We start from the raw sequence: 18,486 nt of genomic DNA on the forward strand, positions 1-18,486 counted from the left end.
AAACTGGTGAACTTCACCACAATCATAATACACACTGCTAAGGAAAAAATCTGCTCATCTTAGCTTTAAGCGACAAAACTGTGATTGCTTGTGGTGTTGCTCTGCATGTAAAATGTTAAAAGTACATTCAGTCATGCCCATAATAATTATATTCTGGAGACTTAAGCAACGGTTACTAAGAATGGTCCCCTCCTCCCCCAAAAATTAAGAAAAATATTTCTTTGAATTTGTAGGAGCGAGACAGTGTCAACGAGCTGAACCAGTACAATCAGAATTTCCGTGGCGTGTACTGTACATGCCATAGACCATATCCTGATCCCCAAGATGAAGAGCCTGACGAAATGGTTCAGTGCATTGTGTGTGAAGACTGGTTTCATGGAAGGGTAAGTGTACGCAAAAATTTTATCATTTGTTGTCTGTCATATGTGCAGTCACTGCAGAAAAATTTTAAAAATGATTTAAGATCATTTTGACCACATGTACCAGAATGAGTTTGGTCATTAGGAATATTTGTGCAGCATTTTTTTTTTTAATAACTGAGACCACTTTTCCAGCAATATTGTTAAAAAGTAATGCCGACACTAACTACGTAAAAAAAATAGGTTTACTTTAGACAGTTTGTTTTGGTACCATGACTTTAAATTGTTGGAGGATGTGAACAGAATATAATGACTGAATTTACTCATAGTAAACACATTTTTTGTGTAGTTGGGCCCACAGTGCGAAAGATGTCGTAATATTGCAATTTAAATTGAATCTTCTAAGTTAGATGCCAATAGTTTTATTATGTTTCGTACAATAGGCGTATTTTGGCAGTATTGCTGTTGTCAATTACACCTGTGAATATTACATTTGGTGAAGTTCATTTACTTTCACAACATTGATATATGGAGTTAATTGTGTATGTATACTTATTGATTAATCCTTTTGTCAATTGTTGCTGTTTTTATGATGGTCACATGAAGTCAAGCAGTAATTTGGCAGTTAGTTGACAGTTTTCAGTGCTGTATCTTCACAAAGTGGTTATAGGTAATCAGCAGTATTGTTTTCAAGAGTGAGATAATTTAGGTGTTTTTGTAATCTCTGGTTATTTATTTTTTATTTGTTGTCAAGTCCCAGAATGTCAATAAAATTTTCTAGGTAGTAATGTTCTTTTAATGTGTTGCGCACATAATTTTTCTTGTGTATGTAAATTTCCAGTTCTTCAAGTATATTCATGACTGGACCTTTTTGTATTGTGTATAAGATTTGAAATGCAGTTTCAATTTTGTTGCCTTTAAGGTTTTGGTTTCTGAAATCCATAAAGTTGATAAAACTGCACTTCAAATCTTACATGCAATACCAAGGGAACTAGCCATGAACATACTGGAAGAATTGAAAATTTATATATTCATGGAAAAATTATCCATATGACATTTTAAACGAACAGAGCCAAGTTCAAACATAAATATTACCTAGAAAATTTTATTAACATTTGGGACCGCATCCTTGAAATATTTCAACAAAAAGTCAAATTACAACTTGACTATTTTGCCACCATAAAAACAGCAACAATTGACAAAAGGATTCATCAGTGATGCAATATGTATATCTCGCCCAGCTAGTCATAAGTGTACATGTACAATCAACTCCACATGTAAATCACAAAAGTAAGTGAATGTCACCAGCTGTAATATTCGCAGGTGTACCTAAAAATGACAGTACTGCCGAAGTTACCTTATTATACAAAATATAATAAAACTATTGCAGCTAACTTGGAAGATTCAATTTAAAACATCAGGGTAAACATACTTAATATTAGATTGTTAATCACAAAATTGTGAAGATTTTTATCAGGAGACAGGCTCATGGAAAAAGCACAAAAGGTCTTAGTTTTCAAACAAAGCTCTCTCTCTCTCTCTCTCTCTCTCTCTCTCTCTCTCTCTTTGTGAGCAATGGGTACGCAATCTTGAAGGGGTTTGGAGGTGGGAAAATGGAAAGGTCTTAGAGCTGAAGGATTGGAATAAGGCTGAAAAAATATGCTGTGGTGAAGCAGGTAACTGTGTGTGGAAGCAGGGCAGGGTATTGCTGTTGTTTTTGGGGGGGGGGGGGGGGGGCAATTGGGAGAAACATCCAGTGTACAATAGAGAGAGAAGTTTCTAAGGATGGATCAAGGGAGGAAGATGTTCATTGAGAGAGGCTGGTGCAATACAGGTGCGTGGCTAAAATGGAGTGGCAGCAGAATTTATAAGGAATTTCAGACGGGGGAGTAGGGGGGGGGGGGTTGTTACAGTATCTTCCTTTATTCATCATCCTTTTTTTTTTTTTGTGTAATCATGAAGTGTTTCAGGATAAGATCATCAGGTCTTTGGTATGACACATAGAGTAGAAGATAATATTTTTAAATATACATATTACAGCAAAATGGTGAAGCTGATCGGACAAACACAACGTGCCCTAGGTTCCAAAATACCATCTGTGCCCAGACACAAACAGTCAGACATAGTACAAAGTAAATAATTTTCCCAGTAAGTAGTGTCAGTAATTCTATGCCTATGACACATACACATTGTTATGACAATGCTTATGGAATATGTGTTATTTAACTGAAAAGAAATGCTGATGCGACAAAAATTAACATAAACAGGGTGTCTACGACCCGGGACAACCGGGAAATCCGGGAAAAACCCGGGAATTTTTTCATCCGGGAGAAAACCGGGAAAAACCCGGGAATTTTTCGGAATTCCGGGAATTTCTCATTGTTTTAGCTTTCAGTTAAATTTTTGTAATTTTGACTGCAAAATTGATTCTCTAGCAAAGAATGTTATTGTATCCTGCTACTGGAGAATGATACTGCAGCAAGAAAATATAAACGAAAGGGAAAAAAATAAAACTTTTGTGGCAAAGGAAATGTGCAATTTACAACAACAAAACACCGTGCACGCACAAGCGTCTGCAAATAGCAAAAATGTCAAAGGCCGTAGGGCGCAGACTGTAATTCTTCGTAACAATAAACTTCTTGCTATGAGCATGACGTCACAACTGTTCACATTAGGTTCGTTTGACCATTTGCCAGCGGTCTGTTGCGCATGCGCATTTGACTCGCGTATAAGCAGTACGGTCTAGCGGTTCTGGCGCTGCAGTCCGGAACCGCGGGACTGCTACGGTCGCAGGTTCGAATCCTGTCTCGGGCATGGGTGTGTGTGATGTCCTTAGGGTAGTTAGGTTTAAGTAGTTCTAAGTTCTAGGGGACTTATGACCTAAGATGTTGAGTCTCATAGTGCTCAGAGCCATTTGAACCATATAAGCAGTACCTTCTCCCGCTTCCCGCTACTTGAAGTTTGGCTGTTAGCTGTATCGGTAGTAGCAGCAAGCAGCCAGATGCAAACGAGAAAAAAATTTCTCACGCGCCATAGCTGCCAGATTCACTCTTGCACAGAATTGTAGTGGGGAGGGGGTTAACCTCCACGTGACCCGTGTTTACGTTAAGTGATTTCGCTGCTTCTCTTCGTGTACAGCTCCCACATCAAATGAAAACAAAACAGATATCAGGTGAATTAAAATACATTCACATAATTACGGAGGGTAAAAATATATTATTAATTTCAGTTTTCTGATTTTATTTTATTTCCAAGTTTGTAGCAGTCAAACATTAATCGCCTTGCAGAACAGTGAAGTTAATTTTGCAAGTTTGCTAAAGAAATTTGGCTTTATTAATCTTTCCGCTGAGGCAGTCATTTTATTTTAAACGAAGTGTTTCATTCTACAGTATTGCCTAGTTCCAACTGTTCGCTGAATTTCAAGTGCACGTTATCATCTTCTGCCATACATGGCATTATGCCATAATAAAGAACCAAAAATGAGATCGCAGAGTACTGGTACTCCAAGAAAATTTACATCCCAAAAACCACACTGAAAAGCTTAATATCAGATGGGACCTACTTCATTGTGAATCTGGAAAAAGCCAATTTGCACTCAAGCCGAATTATGCATTTTAGTATAGTTTACGAAATTCCGATGCTCTTTGGAGTACCCTCTGATGACCTGTTTCTTTTATGGTGTAATGTAAGCTCTGTTAGTGCTTTATACACACGAACATGCGGGCTTCCTACACCAATACAGTTGCACACGCACAATAATGCCTGTTTTTCTGGCGCTCTCTGGCAACTGGTAAATCGAACCTATTTCTACCAGTCTCTGGATAGTATTGCGAACGGTGGTTAGAAAAGCGTTACTTTCAAAGTAAATTTCTGAATTATGTTACGTGTGAGAAAGTGGGATGGATATCTAAATCACAGAGCGTTCGTAACTGAACAGTTTGAGGACCAGCCACTTACAAGAATTTCGAGCCGAGACATTTATGTCAGAATTTTAAATTTACTGGCACATTTGTGTGATGTATCGTAAAGTGTAACATACGAAAAAAAAAATCAATATTACATGTGAAAACTTAGCTTCTGTTGTAGCATATTAATCTTAGAGACCAAAATTATATGTGAAAGCTTAGCTTTTCTTGTAGATATACGGTACTGTGTACATTGATGTAAACCGTTAACTTTTCCTCTTCCGTGTTTGCGCTATGTAACCAGTGATCTTGCTATTGGCTGACTATAACACGTGTCCTATGCTCTGAATAGCTGCTGTCATCGGCTGGCGAGATCTCGTGGTTTGAGATATGACTCGCTTACAAAAGGACATCGCAACCTCGGTTTCAACGCTCCGGAAACTAACGCGCTGTGTTTGGTGCAATTCAAATTTATACTTTCGTAATACGAAAATATGCAGCGTATATGTTGCTGCAAATCAAAGGTATTTCCAAAACTTCTCTGCCCCGTCTTTTATTTTTTTTCCAGGAAGTTCTGCGCGATTGTATAAAATGTTAACCTCTCAAAGGATTGATAAGTTTTACAGTTCCGAGAGAAAATCTACGGAAAACCTACTGTCACTTAGCACAGAGAAAGTGTATTTTCGCCCGGGAAAAAGCATATTTTTTAAACGGGATATCCGGGAGAAATCCGGGAATAATACGGGAATTTTTTTTCCTTGTCCCCGTATACACCCTGATAAATCTAAGCCAGGGGATGACAAGAGCTAAGCACATGTTGTAACTTCAGTTCCTATGTGCAGAGTTTGAGAAACTGGTGTCATAAGGAAGAATCCATGTGATGAAACAGGTACTGAGGTCACGGCTGTCATGTTGTTGTGTGTGCTCTGCAACAGGATATTGACATACACGGAGAGTGTATACTGGCAACGCACAGTATTCTCTATGGTTTCCTTCATGGCACCCTACCTCCGTAACCTGCATCACCTAAAATTAACGAAAAACCCTTGGTGCAATTTCCTTCCCGAGCTGATCATGAGCAGTCAATGCAGAAGCTGTCAATCTAGGATCCTTTTTGACCATCTGTTAGCTTTTGTGGTCGACCTCTTCTTTTGCTATTAATGAGAGTATTTCTTTCTCTAAACAGACATATTATGGACTGAGCAGTTGCCCAGCTTCTTCCAATAATATCAGCTAGTTATGAAAATAATTTTCCCTTTTCATATTGGAACATAACTATTTGCCTTTCCTCTGCAGTTGTTTCCTTCCTTTTGCGACCCATTTTGCTGTTGTGCAGCATTCACCTCTACTCAGAACCAACGTGCGCAAAGTGCAGATTGCCACTGAAAGCATTCCTTGCTGCAAGCGGTTCAGTGTCATTTCTGTGTTTACATTTCTAGTAGTTTATGAATACTTTTTTCCCACTGTGTGAAGTCAGCTGGTACAAAATTCTTATTTACTTTCTGCACGTTAAATTAGTTAATCATTTTATGTGTACAGGTTAGGGAGGAAACCTTGTACTGTTAGTTTACCAAATAACATCTCTGGTTGTTATCTTTAATCCTAATAAATAAACTTATTCTACACGAACAACAGTTTGTGAATACTTTTTTCTGTGGCTATAGTTATGGTATAGCCTATTCCCAATAGTTTACACCACCTTCTCCCTTTTGTTTCATCTGATTCTTTTTTAGCCATAAGCCACATATCGAGTCTATGCACATCAAACTTATCATTTGCCAACCAAAATAAAACTGAGGTTACTGCATTCACCTAAGTAATAAAGCAGCCCAACGGAAGCTACATGTGACTTTCATTGGAGTTGAAGTATTACATAACTACAATCCAATATATTTAGGAAACACTCTAGATTGGTCTTTGATGTTCAAATAATAGTGCATCAAGTTAGTTAAGAAACTTGGCTCAGAAGTAAATCTACTTCGCAAGATTTCGGGAAGCAGATATGATGCGGACGTCAGTACTCTGTGCTCTCCTGCACTCGCATTTGTGTAGTCTGGTGGAAAATATTGCTCTCCTGTGTGCAAAACAGTGCTCATGCAACAGAAATTGATGTGCATTGTTATGAAGCCATGAGAGTTAGCACTTGACACTGTCAGATCTACTCCCAGTCAGTGACTGGCTGTCTTAACTGCTTTTCTCCTTAGATCTTGCAGAGCAATGTTAGCTAAGGTAAATTTGTGTAAAAAGATTACTGTTCCCTTGTAAGACACCCAACGACATTCACCAACAACTCGCCTGAAATCACACAAACCACCCTGGATAGATTTAAAAAGTATTAGTTCTTTAGGCATTACCTCCAAATGGCGACAACTGTGGAATGAACAGCCACCTGACAATACACATTTGGTTCGAGCTCCAACAAAGGAGGTCGTGGAATTCGAAGTACCACAGAAAATCTGGTTGAGGCTGAACTGCTTTAGGACTGGCCAAGGAAGTTGTGGGTACAGCATGAAGAAGTGACGTTTCCTCCCATCTGCTGACTGTGATTGCAGAGCAGAGGAGCAAACAATAAATCACATTGTTAATGAGTGCCCACTTTGAGCACTTAATGGTGATCTAAGAACTTTACATAAAGTGACTCAAAATGCTCCTGACTGGTTGTCCATTTGGAGATTTCAGTTTGATTGTAGGTACTTTTGTGTCCTTGTAAAACAATATGATAAATAAATAACACCAACAAAACTATTCAGTCAGGTAGTGCCCAGTCCACATATAAACATCCATTCCATGCTGCCTGACCATCTGCAGATACTCTGCAGTTGAAGTGATAGACCTCTTCCCAGTATGCTGACTGCCTTGTCCTCTCAGTCTTGTCCAAAATGATTTCCCACGTGCTGTCTCCCGTAACAACTAACATCCTCTCACAGTTTCTGAGCAGTCATGCAGAAGCTCTGCCTTCATCTGCAAGTGCTTCCTGGGTCTCTCTAACAACCTAATCACTTTTCCTAACTACCTCTTGCAATGCCCTCCCTAAGTGATATTCCACCTCCCACACAACCTGTGCAACATCATTATCTGCGCCTCTTGCCCTAAGCCCCATCCCACTTGGATAGTGTTCCTGTGGGAGACCCCAGTACAAGATGTGTTCCATACATTCATCCACTTCCTTCTATTCCAGCCCTTTCTTTGACATTTCTGGTGACATTAATGACAAAACTTTCTCTCGCGTATATGTTTACAGTCAAACCATGGCCAAAGGGCCAGCTAGACCACAGTTGCAGAAAATACTGTGACTTCAGCAGCAGGTGCTTCATTTCCTATGCAATGTAGATATTTGCATCAAGTTTCCAAGTTGCACAGGTGGGAATCCTCCATCAGTGTAATATTTAATCACATAACTCCATGGTCTGCCTCCACTAGACCCACACCTCTCATCCTCCTGTTCCAGTAATATACAACTCTCCTGTCCCCACACCTACCCCTGAGTCAGTTTATCTTCTCCATCTTACTTCCCTCTGTGGTTCCTGTCCCCGTCTTCTTACCTTTCTCTTCTACTCCACGCCTCCCCATCTACTGCCTTATTTTTCTTCTTAGTGCTGTTGACGCTCCTAAGCAATCCCGCAATCTACTGCCGTGTGTATTCGCATTCCACCCCTTTGTGATCTTTCCTAAGCCCTTCTTGTAGTCCTCCTCCTCCTCCTCCTCCTCCTCCTCCTCACCACCACCACCACCACCACTACCACTACCACTCACCTTTCCCCACCACCTCACACCATCTGAAATCACTAATTATCCGAGACTAGCGGCAGCATTGAGAGACGATAGGTGGGGTGTGTGCTAGCTTTGATGGAAGACACTCTCAAAAAGATAAATCATCATCCCCACTTGCATATCAAATTGCAGATAGTGTGTGTTGTGTGATATTACCTGTTTTGTACAGTTTGTGTTTTGGAAAATCATTGTTCTCTTTGCCTCTTGTGTTGTTATGCTGGATGTTTTTTGATCTCAAACATAGTTACGTTGATTTTGAGATCAAGTAAATGCATATGTTTAAAATCTGATCTCTGTTTATAAACGGTAGAGAGTGTTGCGCTCGGCTTAAGTTCACATTGTTTACTTTGAGTGGTGGTGTAATGATGTCGAAGTTCATTTGGAATGAGTTGCTGATCGGTAGTACAGTCCAGTCAAAGTTCGGTTGAAACGTGATAGTTTGGTTATAAGTTCCTGAAGCTGGTCATAGTGATATCAGAAGCAACATGGGTGCAATTACTGAAGAAACTGAGTTAAGATAGAGAAGACATTCCATGTTCAGGGAATACACACACCTCTCAGGTAATGGACGTGGTGATTGTCACAGACAGAGCATATTGGTAACTCATCTTCATCCATGTTGTACATTGTGACAGCAGAATTTATTTTTATGACATTATTAAGATCAGTTCATTCTCGTGAGATGGGAGGATAAAGCTGTGTCAGAGATCAGTGTTGTGCAAGTACATCAGTTGTCATAAGTTATTAACAGAAGTTAAGGGTGGGGATTTTACCAGTCCAAATGCTGTTCCTCAACAGCACATAGGTTTACAATACCAGTTTTGTAGGTTTACAATACCAGTTTTGTGGTAAGCGACAAAAAAAACCCTCTATTTTTAGTGCCAAAATTGAAGCAATTGAATATTCATCAGACTGTTCTGTTTGTTTGTTCCATTGATTGATCTATTTGGCCTATGTACAACACAGTATTAACTTAGTGTCTCAGTGTGTGACTCAGACTTATTGTGGAGAGTTGGATATTCAAATTGTCAATCATCTCTCTCTCTCTCTCTCTCTTTCTTTTCCTTTTTTTGGGGTGGGGGGGGGGGCAGACTAATATGTAACATAGAGCTGGATCCAGGTGAGCTTGAAAGACAGTACATTGGTTAAGAGAAGGAAAAGACAGTGACTGTGATGTTACAAGGTGTAGTTCGCAACAGTACTGAATAGCTCCAAAAAAGAAATAATGACTTGGGTTTAAATCCCATCAACAATGAGGGTGTTAAGCCAGTAAAGAGGTTTGTACTCGGGAAGGAAATAACATGTCTTCTATGCCCTTTCACCAGAATTTAAGCAGTTTAGAGCAACCATAGAAATGTTAAATCAGAATAGCAGGGCAGGGATTTGATCCACCGTCCAGTGTTGAGTTCCTGTGTCACCTCGTTCAGTGACCAGGTATAGCAATTATTCTGGACACAGGCTGTGATCGGAGGTTAAGTACATCTCACATTATTTTGCTTTGTAACTTCAGCTCTGTGCCTCTTTATTGTGTGCCAATATAATATTTGTTGTGGTGAATATCTTGTGACCTTAAAGGACTATGGATGTTTTATGAATTCGTGACCCATTCTGTGTATCAGTTTATAGTTTAGTGGCACAGCAGAGCAGAGCTGCGTCGGACAGTTGTTGCAGCACTGCTTAATGTGCAGGTATAGTGGGGGAGGGGGGGCAGGGAGCAACTCGCTTGACTGTGTGAACGATAAATGTGCAAGTCAGCCAATCTGAAATCTTTCTCAGATGATCTGATTGTAAAGAACTCTCTCTCTCTCTCTCTCTCTCTCTCTCTCTCTGTCCGTGTGTGTGTGTGTGTGTGTGTGTGTGTGTGCGTGTGTGTGTCAGTGACAGAGATTCTCACACCTCTCTTAACTTCATAATGAACTATTTTGTTTATCGTCATTAAGTAAACTACTGCACATAAGATCATATGTTGCTGCCTAAAATAGTTCAGTAAGTATACTGAACTATTACCTAAACTTGGAATGGGATTTATAACTCATTCAAGTCTCAACAAAATGGATTGTACATTAGAGAGAGCACTGTGGTCCACTTACATGCCCAGACAGTAAAGGAAAAATGAAATATTCATAATACCCGTGTACTCATGAACAGTTTGAGATATCAAAGCAAGATTTCGGCAAATGATAGCAAGCAAAGAGGAGAGTATGTTGCCATATGGTTACTGTATGTAACTTCCTTATCTATCACTCTACACAAACTACTACAAATTTTTTTCAGTGTAATTTTTTAAGGGTCATTAATAATTGGTGAAACAAGAATTGTTACACGTTCCTAGAAACCAATAGTAGTTTTCGAGATCTGGCTCTGACATTACGATTCACAACCATTGTAAGAATTGTGGAGTCCGAAATCATTCTGAATGCCTTCTCAGAAAACTATTTTAAACAATCGGTTCAGGAGCCCTTTCATAGTTTAAATGATTGCAAAAGTGTACTTGACCTCTTCGCAAGAAATAATTTTGAGCAAACAGGGAGCATCATGTATAAATGGGAATTGAGAGATATATGCCAAACAAACTAATAAGAGGGGTAGAAGGGGTTAGAAGCTGTGGTTGCGTTGGGATGGACAAGAATATTGTGTAGGTTTGCTGAGCAATGGAATACCACTGTGGGAGGGATGGGAAGGATAGTGGTAGGACATTCCTCATTTCAGGGTACGAATCCCAAACCCCTCATCTGCTTCAGATTCGTTGATGACGTCTTTGTGATCTTGATCGAGAGTGAGGACAATCCATCCACATTCTCCCAAAACCTGTAACCCTTCTCCCCCATTAGCTTCACCTGGTCCTCCTCCATCCAACCTACACAATATCCTCGTCCGTCCGTACATAACCACTGCTCCCAACACCTTGCCTCATGGTTCATATCCCTGTAATAGACCTAGATGTAAGACCTGTCCCAGACATCCTCCCCACCATCACCACTGACAAACTATGACCAAGAAACTGCTGGACCACCCAGTTGCTGAGACTCTTCCAACATGACATTCTTAGCTTCAGTGACTGTTTAACAGCCTGTGCCATTTGAATCCTTCCTACCAACACCAGCTTCCCTGAATTGTCCAGGTGGAAACTCTCCCTACAATATATCCTACATTCCTGTAACCCTCCTGGCTTCAGTCTTTGTTAGTCATTGTCCTTTACCCACCTTCCCCTTCTCTGTTCCCATTCCAACACTACACAGCCCTTTATTCCACCAATGCACCCACTGTCTTTTTGCTGAGCAATGGAATACCACTGTGGGAGGGGTGGGAAGGATAGTGGTAGGACAGTCCTCATTTCAGGGTACGAATCCCAAACCCCTCATCTGCTTCAGATTCGTTGATGACGTCTTTGTGATCTTGATCGAGAGTGAGGACAATCCATCCACATTCTCCCAAAACCTGTAACCCTTCCCCCCATTAGCTTCACCTGGTCCTCCTCCATCCAACCTACACAATATCCTCGTCCGTCCGTACACAACCACTGCTCCCAACCCCTTGCCTCATGGTTCATATCCCTGTAATAGACCTAGATGTAAGACCTGTCCCAGACATCCTCCCCACCATCACCACTGACAAACTATGACCAAGAAACTGCTGGACCACCCAGTTGCTGAGACTCTTCCAACATGACATTCTTAGCTTCAGTGACTGTTTAACAGCCTGTGCCATTTGAATCCTTCCTACCAACACCAGCTTCCCTGAATTGTCCAGGTGGAAACTCTCCCTACAATATATCCTACATTCCTGTAACCCTCCTGGCCTCAGTCTTTGTTAGTCATTGTCCTTTACCCACCTTCCCCTTCTCTGTTCCCATTCCAACACTACACAGCCCTTTATTCCACCAATGCACCCACTGTCTTTTTACTTTCCTCCTTTTCTGCTACTCCCACCCCGTTCTGCCCCTCTCTGTCTAACCTCCCAACTCCACGTAGCTGTCGTGGAAACTCCTCACATCATCCCCGTGTTCTCCCACAAGGAGCACTTTACTGTCCCCCAGTTCTACACTGCTATCCGTCCCCCTTGCCACCCCCACCTCCTCCTTACCCCTACCACCCTATTTGCTTCTCCCATCATACACTGCTGCTTGCAGTCTGGGCTTGGCAGCCAGAGACTGGTCTTGTGTGTGTGTGTGTGTGTGTGTGTGTGTGTGTGTGTGTGTTGTCCAATTCCAATGAAGACCTTTTTGGCCAAAAGCTTACTTCTTTGACAGTCTTTTTGTTGTGCCTATCTGCGACTCAGCACCTCCGTTGTATGGTGAGTAGCAGCAATCGTCTTAAGAATAGTGTCATTATTCCATCTTGAATTTTCCATTGTTTTATCTTTATGTTTATTAATGCAATGTTAATTATGTACTGAGGCCACATATAATTTTTCAGCACTTAGGCCAGCCAATGCCTGAAGAATATGCTGAAATGGTGTGTTCAGCATGTGTCAAGCAGCATAATTTCTTGGCGAGGTATGCTGCAGGGCCTGTAGTCAACGTTACAGATGATGGTGCTGATGCAACAATAAAACAAGGTTTGACTTCTTTATAAATATGTGTGGTTAAGAACACTTCATAGACACATTGCAGTTTCGGCTTTGGGGTGTCACAATGTATTTGTAGCTTTTGATATTTGTGGTCAACTTTTAGGACAAGCAGAAAGCAAGAAAATCTACTTCTAGGACAAGCAGTAAACAAGAAAATATTTCCAGAATGAGACTTTCACTCTGCAGCGGAGTGTGCGCTGATATGAAACTTCCTGGCAGATTAAAACTGTGTGCCCGACCGAGACTCGAAGAAAATATTTTTTAGACAAAAATCCATCTTCATTCTTCAGATAAACTAGTAGATAATGCCTTCTCGGAAGTCTTATTGTGCTGTTTATTCTTAGTGTGAAGTTTTAACTTTACAGTGCCTTCTACATTAGGTCTACCATTTATGCTTAATGGGCTGTAGGTTGAGTATAGAAAATAGCCAGCATGACAAATAGAACTGAGGGACATTGACATCAGTTTTAAAATTGGTGAGAGTTCATATTCAATGAGAAAGTGACACCTGTGTCATTTGAAGGATTTCAACAGAAATCTTGACCCAGGATGTTTTCAGAAGTCTGAATTAAAAGAAAATGGGGAGGATGAAGTAGTAACCCAGCTTAATATAGTGATTTGGTTTTGGTTGTATTTTGATAGCACAGCATGGATTGAACTGCCTGATAATCGTCTAAAATGGTCCAACAATGAATCAATTGTATTACTTTTAAAGGTTAATATGCTCCAATAGGACATTTTCAGTAGTAATAATTTTCAATGCTTGGTGTTCTTCAACTTGTAAATATTTGTTAAAAGTCACATTCTAAATGCCATGAGCTGCACTTAGCATGTTTATCAGCCAACTTAATGTCCAACTTGAAGTTCCTCTCCTAGTACACAGGTTGTCATGTATGTTGTTGCTGTCAGTTTTTAGGCAGTGACAGTTCTTGGTCATATTTGGTATAACTGTGATATAGTATCAACATGGAACTGACATTGTAAACACGGAGCTGACAGACTGGCCTCTACCGGTTTAGCTAATAAATATTTTAAGGGCAGCTCATGATTTTTGAAGATGCCCTTCAACAAATTTACAGTAGTTATTTGTAGCTTGTGGGATGTGCCCCATACCCTGCTATTTATCCTCTGCTGGTCACCATGTAATATGTTTAAAAGCTTCTTTGTGTGCATTTATCACATGTATGTAGAGTGTTTGTGACCTGTACATGCACTTGGGGTGTAAGCACCTACGGATTGTGAATAGGTATGGATGTCAAAGTCATTCATATTAAAGTAGCTGTCTTGTACTCACGTCTGGATTGATGTGATGTCCATATTGCGCCATTAGTGGACTCTTTTGTAACTGTCACTGCTTTAATAAGATCATAAACGTTGTTGGAAATTAAAATTAAATGTTAATTACGATGTGGCAGCAGTTCGACAGCTCCACTATTACGACGCTATGTGTTTACTAAGATTGTACAGATGAACAGTGATATTGTTTTACTAGCTAAAATTTTTTAAGATTATCTTTACCAGAGAAGGAAAGTTGCTACTCACCATATAGGGGAGATGCTGAGTCGCGATAGGCACAACACAAATATTCACACAATTATAGCTTTCGGCCATTAAGGCCTTTGTCAGCAGTACACACACAATTATAGCTTTCGGCCGTTAAGCCCTTTGCCAGCAGTACACACGTGTGTGTGTGTGTGTGTGTGTGTGTGTGTGTGTGTGTGTGTGTGTACTGCTGGCAAAGGGCTTAACGGCCGAAAGCTATAATTGTGTGTGTACTGCTGACAAAGGCCTTAATGGCCGAAAGCTATAATTGTGTGAATGCGCGCGCACTATGAAGCGGTCATTGAGATGAGGGATATCATATTTGGCAGCGTGTTAAGCAACAGGGTGGTCCACTTGTTTTTCAGCCACAGTTTTTCGGTGGCCGTTCATGCGGACAGACAGCTTGTTGGTTGCCACGCACACGCAAACGCCACTTGCACACACGTCTGCAGTCTCAGAGAACTGTAACCACACTGTGAGCAGCAGCACCAGTGCATGATGGGAGTGGCAACTGGGTGGGGGTAAGTAGGAGGCTGGGGTGGGGAGGGATAGTATGGTGGAAGTGGCGGACAGTGAAGTGTTGCAATTTAGACGGAGGGCAGGAGAGAAAGTCCGCAGGGGGGTGGGGGTAAGTAGAGGAAAGGAGAGAAATAACAAGAAGAAATTAAAAGACTGGGTGTGGCAGTGAAATGACGGCTGTGTAGTGCTGGAATGGGAACAGGGAGGGGGCTGGATGGGTGAGGACAGTGACTAACGAAGGTTGAGGCCAGGAGGGTTACGGGAACGTAGGATGTATTGCAGGGAAAGTTCCAATCTGCGCAATTCAGAAAAGCTGGTGTTGGTGGAGAGGATTCACGTGGACCAGGCTGTGAAGCAGCCATTGAGATGATTGATATCATGTTTGGCAGCGTGTTCAGCAACAGGGTGGTCCACTTGTTTTTCAGCCACAGTTTGTCGGTGGCCTTTCATGCGGACAGACAGCTTGTTGGTTGCCATGCCTACATAGAATGCAGCACAGAGGTTGCAGCTTAGCTTGTAAATCACATGACTGGTTTCACAGGTAGCCCTGCCTTTGATGGGATTAGTGATGTTAGTGACCGGACTGGAGTAGGTGGTGGTAGGAGGATGTATGGGACAGGTCTTGCATCTAGGTCTATTACAGGGGTATGAGCATGAGCCATGAGGTAAGGGATTGGGGGTTGTGTAAGGATGGACGAGTATATTGTGTAGGTTCAGTGGACGGCAGAATATCACGGTAGGTGGGGTGGGAAGGATAGTGGGCAGGACATTTCTCATTTCAGGGCACAACGAGAGATAATCGAAACCCTGGTGGAGAACGTAATTCAGTTGCTCCAGTTGATGATTCATTGCAAAACCTTTTGGTATTCTGTGCAGAATCTGTAGTAAATTTTTGATCGTGAGTACAAGACAGCTACTTTAATATGAATGACATTGACATCCACACCTATTCTCACTAAAATTGTAATTGCAGGTACTTGAAAGTGGTGATAAAGCCGAAACTGTCTGTCGTAATTGTAAATAAAGATTACTCATTATAAGCAGTTGTTTGGTGTATCTACTGTAACAATCCTGTCGTTATCAGACATATATTACACTGCTGGCCCTAAAGAAGATAAATTGTTGATGATATCGTCTTATGAAATAAAGGGGACATTCTGTGTTTTATTCGCTTAAGAGTCAAATTGGTGAAGATAATCGAAGGCATCAAATATAATGTGTGTTGTGGACATGAACATTCTTAAACCAGGTTAAAACAAATTTTCGCCTTGGATTTTTAATAAAACCAAGCTTAATTTTATATTTTTAAAATTTTATTCAATGATTGTCGGTAAGGGATTCAATTTTAAGGTAGTGTACTTTGACAATCCTAGCAGGATGACAGAGTTGGGTGTTCTAACATTTCCCTTGGAATTAGTCTCATCAATTTTTCCTTTTGGCGGTCACTCTTTCATGACTTGAAGGTCATTTTAAATTCATCATTCAAATGAGCTTCTTTTTAACATGCTTTTATTGTTTGTAATCCTGAGACAGAGAAGGGAATCAGCCTTTGATTTGCCTAAATGATAGTTAAAAACAGCCATTCAATCTGAACATTATACCCAACTGTCTTCAATACAGATTGAATATAGGTGTGCTCACCTCCCTTTATCGTAAGTTAGTGCAATAAACTGTATGACCAGGTCGCTTGCCCAGTCAGTACACTTTATTCTTTGCTGTCCTGTAGAATGATGAGATGTGCTCCAAATCCCTGTGTGTGGCACAGGCCACTCACAGTGTGTATATAACCCGGGACAACCGGGTGATCTGGGAAAAACCCGGGATTTTTTTCATCCGGGAGAAAACAGGGAAAAACCCGGGAATTTTTCGTTGTTTTAGTTTTCAGTTAAGGTTTTGTAATTTTGACATGTAAGAACTCATACTCTAACAAAGAATATTACTGTATCCCGCTGCTGCAGAATAATACTGCAGCATTTAAACATGAACGAGAGAGAAAAAAAACTTAAATTGCAAAGTAAATGCGTCGTATAAAATAACACAGTGCACGTACAAGCATCTGCCAACAGCAAAATGTGTCAAAGGCTTTAGGAAGACTATGCACTGCTTCATAACAACAAACTGCCTCCGATGAGCGTGACATCAAGTAGTTATGAGCGGGCTCATGCACACGCGCAGTTGAGTCGCGTATGAGTGATACCTTCTCCCGCTTCTGGCTACAGAAATGTGGTTGCTGCCTGTGTAGGCAGTAGTAGCAGCAACCAGCCACATGGATCCTGGAAAAATTTTACTGGCGCGCCCAAGCTGCCAGATTCACACGTGTGCAGCAGGCCCGGATCAGGGGGTGGCAGGTGGCAAACCGGGGTATCTGAACCGGGCGGCAATTTTGAGGGGAGGGTGCAAATTCATATTCTTGAGGAAAAAAACCTTGTTTCACAAAGCACCTAGCATCCAGCGCATGTCGGTGTATCGATTATTCATATGATTTTGAAACGCACCCCTTGCTGGTTTTTAGACATTTTTTAATACATTCTAAGTTGATTTCTGAATCAATTATACGTTAATTTTTGAATGCGTGCATAGTGTACGTGATGTCTGCCAGGGGAATCCTCGTCGCCTGTAGAATTGAGCTTTCCTGCAGACAAAACGGAATGGGGCTATACAAGCTGAGCGGAATAAATCCGAACCGGTGAATGCCAACTGCTTCTTGTTTATGTGGTTGATTCGGTTTGCAAATATTCAGCGTTGTTATAATTACTGGCGAAATCCATCGATTCAGACTGCCAGCGTGGAAATAAACGACTAACAGGAATAACAGGTAAGAAAGATTATTTATTTATCTTCTCGGTGGATCCAAGAAAGTGAAGTTTTGACAGAAAATTTTTGGCCAGATCGCTACACTAGACAGGGCCAGTTAGTCCTCGGCTAGCAGCCGCGTAAGTTCCATTCTGGGAGTAGCGTGGAAAACGCATTGTACGAACACATAATAACGCCTAACCGAAGAATAATCACTGGATAACTAAACCGGTGTGGCAGGATTAGTGAAGTTAACCGGAGAATCAGTTTTGACAGTGGTTGGAATAGTTACAGAATTAGTGATGACAAGATTGTTTGTCAGAACGAGGAAGGAGAAAAAACGGGGACATCACACAAATTATGGAAGAATATGACGATTCCAAATTTATACAAAAATTTCGTTATACTACTTTTCGGCCTCGTGCATGAGAAACTGGAGCGTACGAATGAAATGTGAAACTATTTCCTAACATAAAGCTTTTTGATTGTAGTAGGCCAAATACGTATTTCTTATTGGTACTTTGTAAATTATATTGTCGTACTATAAAAATGATCATTATTGCTTGTACTATAAAAATGATCATTATTCCCAAAACAGTCTCGCTTATTTGGTGTGTGTTACAATTGCTGCAATATTAGAAAGGCTTACCATATTTACTCGAATCTAAGCCGCACCTGAAAAATGGAGACTCGAAATAAAGGGAAAAAAAAAATTCCCGAATCTAAGCCGCACCTGAAATTTGAGACTCGAAATTCAAGGGGAGAGAAAAGTTTTAGGCCGCACCTACAAATCGAAACAAAGTTGGTCCATTGTAATATGAGACACAATTTAGGTCAAATGAATGACGATACAGCTACAGTAGTTTGGTTCGAGTCGTAAGCTTAGCAGTTAAGCTTTACCAGGTAGTCATTGCTATGCGTCAGGCTCTCCGTCCGTATTTATATGGGTACCCTTCCTTTTTCACGTGCTTCGTCTGGTTTGAATCGATTGCTTATTTTGCTTTGATCTGATAAGTGCCGTTTTCTTT

General features: G+C 40.8%; 1 protein-coding gene across 1 annotated transcript in view; it reads left to right on the forward strand.

Moving 5' to 3' along the window:
* LOC126091993 (putative E3 ubiquitin-protein ligase UBR7) overlaps positions 1–18,486 on the forward strand; it is a 72,465-nt gene that overhangs the window by 25,811 nt on the left and 28,168 nt on the right. The window contains exons 4-5 of the mRNA XM_049907364.1: positions 234–383; positions 12,451–12,592. Of these exons, the coding sequence (XP_049763321.1) occupies positions 234–383; positions 12,451–12,592 (292 nt within the window). The remainder of the gene's footprint in view (positions 1–233; positions 384–12,450; positions 12,593–18,486) is intronic.

Source organism: Schistocerca cancellata, chromosome 7 (assembly GCF_023864275.1).
Source record: "Schistocerca cancellata isolate TAMUIC-IGC-003103 chromosome 7, iqSchCanc2.1, whole genome shotgun sequence".
Lineage (NCBI taxonomy): Eukaryota > Metazoa > Arthropoda > Insecta > Orthoptera > Acrididae > Schistocerca > Schistocerca cancellata.